The sequence below is a fragment of the Protobothrops mucrosquamatus genome, unplaced genomic scaffold, assembly GCF_001527695.2.
Source record: "Protobothrops mucrosquamatus isolate PMUCROS unplaced genomic scaffold, P.Mucros_1.0 scaffold8343, whole genome shotgun sequence".
Classification (NCBI taxonomy): Eukaryota; Metazoa; Chordata; class Lepidosauria; order Squamata; family Viperidae; genus Protobothrops; species Protobothrops mucrosquamatus.
The window spans coordinates 991-3,341 of NW_015394139.1; the positions used below are offsets into that span (position 1 = coordinate 991).

General features: G+C 40.9%; 1 protein-coding gene across 1 annotated transcript in view; it reads right to left on the reverse strand.

The window, feature by feature from the left end:
- Positions 1-443: 443 nt before the first annotated feature.
- The window catches only part of LOC107300761 (zinc finger protein 621-like), a gene marked incomplete at its 3' end in the record, with an annotated part of 6,506 nt that continues 4,598 nt past the window's right edge, over positions 444-2,351 (reverse strand). The window contains exon 4 of the mRNA XM_015830054.1: positions 444-573. Coding sequence (XP_015685540.1) covers positions 444-573 — 130 coding nt within the window. The remainder of the gene's footprint in view (positions 574-2,351) is intronic.

Genomic DNA, 2,351 nt, shown 5'->3' on the forward strand with positions numbered 1-2,351 from the left:
ACCTCTTTTTCGTGCGGCTGCTGATAAAAACAGGATCGCCAACATCCGATAACGGATATGGCACAAGAAGAAGAAGAAGAAGCCGATTCCACTAGAAACCTCAAAAAACAGTAAATCGATTTAGTCATTAATCCAAGAGCCTGTATCAGTGACAATCCTAGCACAGATGGGAAAGCATCTGGGACCAAAAAGCTGGAGTCAGTGTGATGGAACTGAGCATCTCCTCAAGCTAAGGAGTTAGTTTGTCACTCTTGAAACGGAAATGGAAAAATTCGCCAGATGAGAAATAACAAAAGATGTATCAAAGCATCAACACATTGACCTAATCCTTCTCCCTCCCAGGAGATGACACTTGGATGGGGATTTTTTTAAATAAGAAACAGCCGACGGCATCTAATTAAAGGATGTTTTCTCAAACTCTCTGGTGAGTACCACACTCTTACCCAGAGAGGTCACGTTCCTATAATTTTCCAGCATGACTTCCCAATGCAGCGCTTTTTGGTCAGGATCCAGCTGAGACCACTCCTCCTCGGAGAAATACACAGCCACCTCCTTGAAGGCCGCGAGATCCTCCTGAACAAAGAAAAAGAGAACAGAACAAGCCCAGAAGGATTTGTAAGATCTGTTCTATTGTTCCCAAATTCCCAAAGCAAAGGCATGTACTAAGTTAAATGTCTGTGCTTGATAGGATTCCAGGGTTTATGTGAGAACATAGAAGGAGCCAACAACCTTTGACTGAAAAAATAATTTTGGGCAGAATTTTATCAATTTGGTTGATTCTGCAAGACTTTCAGTGCCATTCAGTGAAAGTAACCTCACTTCCATATCTATTGATCTATCCATCCATCCATCCATCCATCCATCTATCCATTATCAAAAGACTCCCATGATGTTGAGACTATAGAAAGAGTACAGAGAAGAGCAACAAAGATGATTAGGGGACTGGAGGCTAAAACATATAAGGAACGGTTGCTGGAATTGGATGTGTCTAGTTTATGAAGAGAAGGACGAGGGGGGACATGATAGCAGTGTTCCAATATCTCAGGGGCTGCCACAAAGAAGAGGGAGTCAAGCTATTTTCCAAGGCGGCTGAAGGCAGGACAAGAAGCAACGGATGGAAACTAATCAAGGAGAGAAGCAACCTAGAACTAAGGAGAAACTTCCTGACAGAACAATTAACCAGTGGAACAACCTGCCTCCAAAAGTAGTGAATGCTCCAACACTGGAAGTTTTTAAGAAAAGACTGGACAGCCATTTGTCTGAAATGGTATAGGGTTTCCTGCCTGAGCAGGGGGTTGGACTAGATGACCCCCAAGGTCCCTTCCAACTTTATTATTATTATTATTATTATTATTATTATTATTATTATTATTATTATTATTATTATTATTATTATTATTATTATTATTATTATATTATTATTATTATTATTATTATTATCATCATCATCATCATTATCTGGAGAGAATCAACTTGCAGATGGGCCTTAGAATCCCTAACTATCACTGACCCCAATCCTTTCCCTGTTTGCGGAAGGAAATGAGGAGGGGATTCTTTCTAGCATTTCAGCAAAAGGCTTATGATGTCCCCGTAAGAAACAATCCTATGAGGCTGAAGGTTCGTTCTTTGAGCTTGTGGGTTGGTTTCCGAACGTTTTGTTACCAGGCTAGGACTGGCTAACAGAGTTTAGAGGATGTCAGTATCAGTGTTCTTCTGTTTTAAGGGCTTCAGGTGTGGGTGTCAAGTGAGGGTCTTGTGATGCCCCCCAACTCCCACCAGTTCACCTCCCAATGACCTTGACCTGACGTAACCACCCTATCATAAGACCCATCACAAGCCTCTCCATGATGACTTATATCTATCCCATCATAAGACCCTCACTTGACACACCTACACCTGAAGCCCCTATAAACAAAACACTGAAACGGACATCCCCTAAACTCCGCTGAAGATGTTGCCTAGCCTGGTGACAAAACGTTCGGAAACCAACCTACAAGCTCGGCGAACACACTGCCCTCATCCTGCACCCAAGCTACAGATAATAATAATAATAATAATAATAATAAAAAATAATAATAATAATAATAATGACATGGCTATCAAACATCAAAAACATCTGCCAGACTATCCCACCTCCTTTACATGGATGATATGAAGCTGTATGGAAAAACATCATCTGAAATAGAATCGCTGCTCAACACTGTCCGTATATATAGCCAAGATATTGCAATGGAGTTTGGCTTGGACAAGTGTGCCACACTTACTATCAAACAAGGAAAAATAGTGAGAACTGAAGGAATCAAGATGCCCCACGAAAATAACATTAAGAGTCTGGATGAGGAAGATTACTA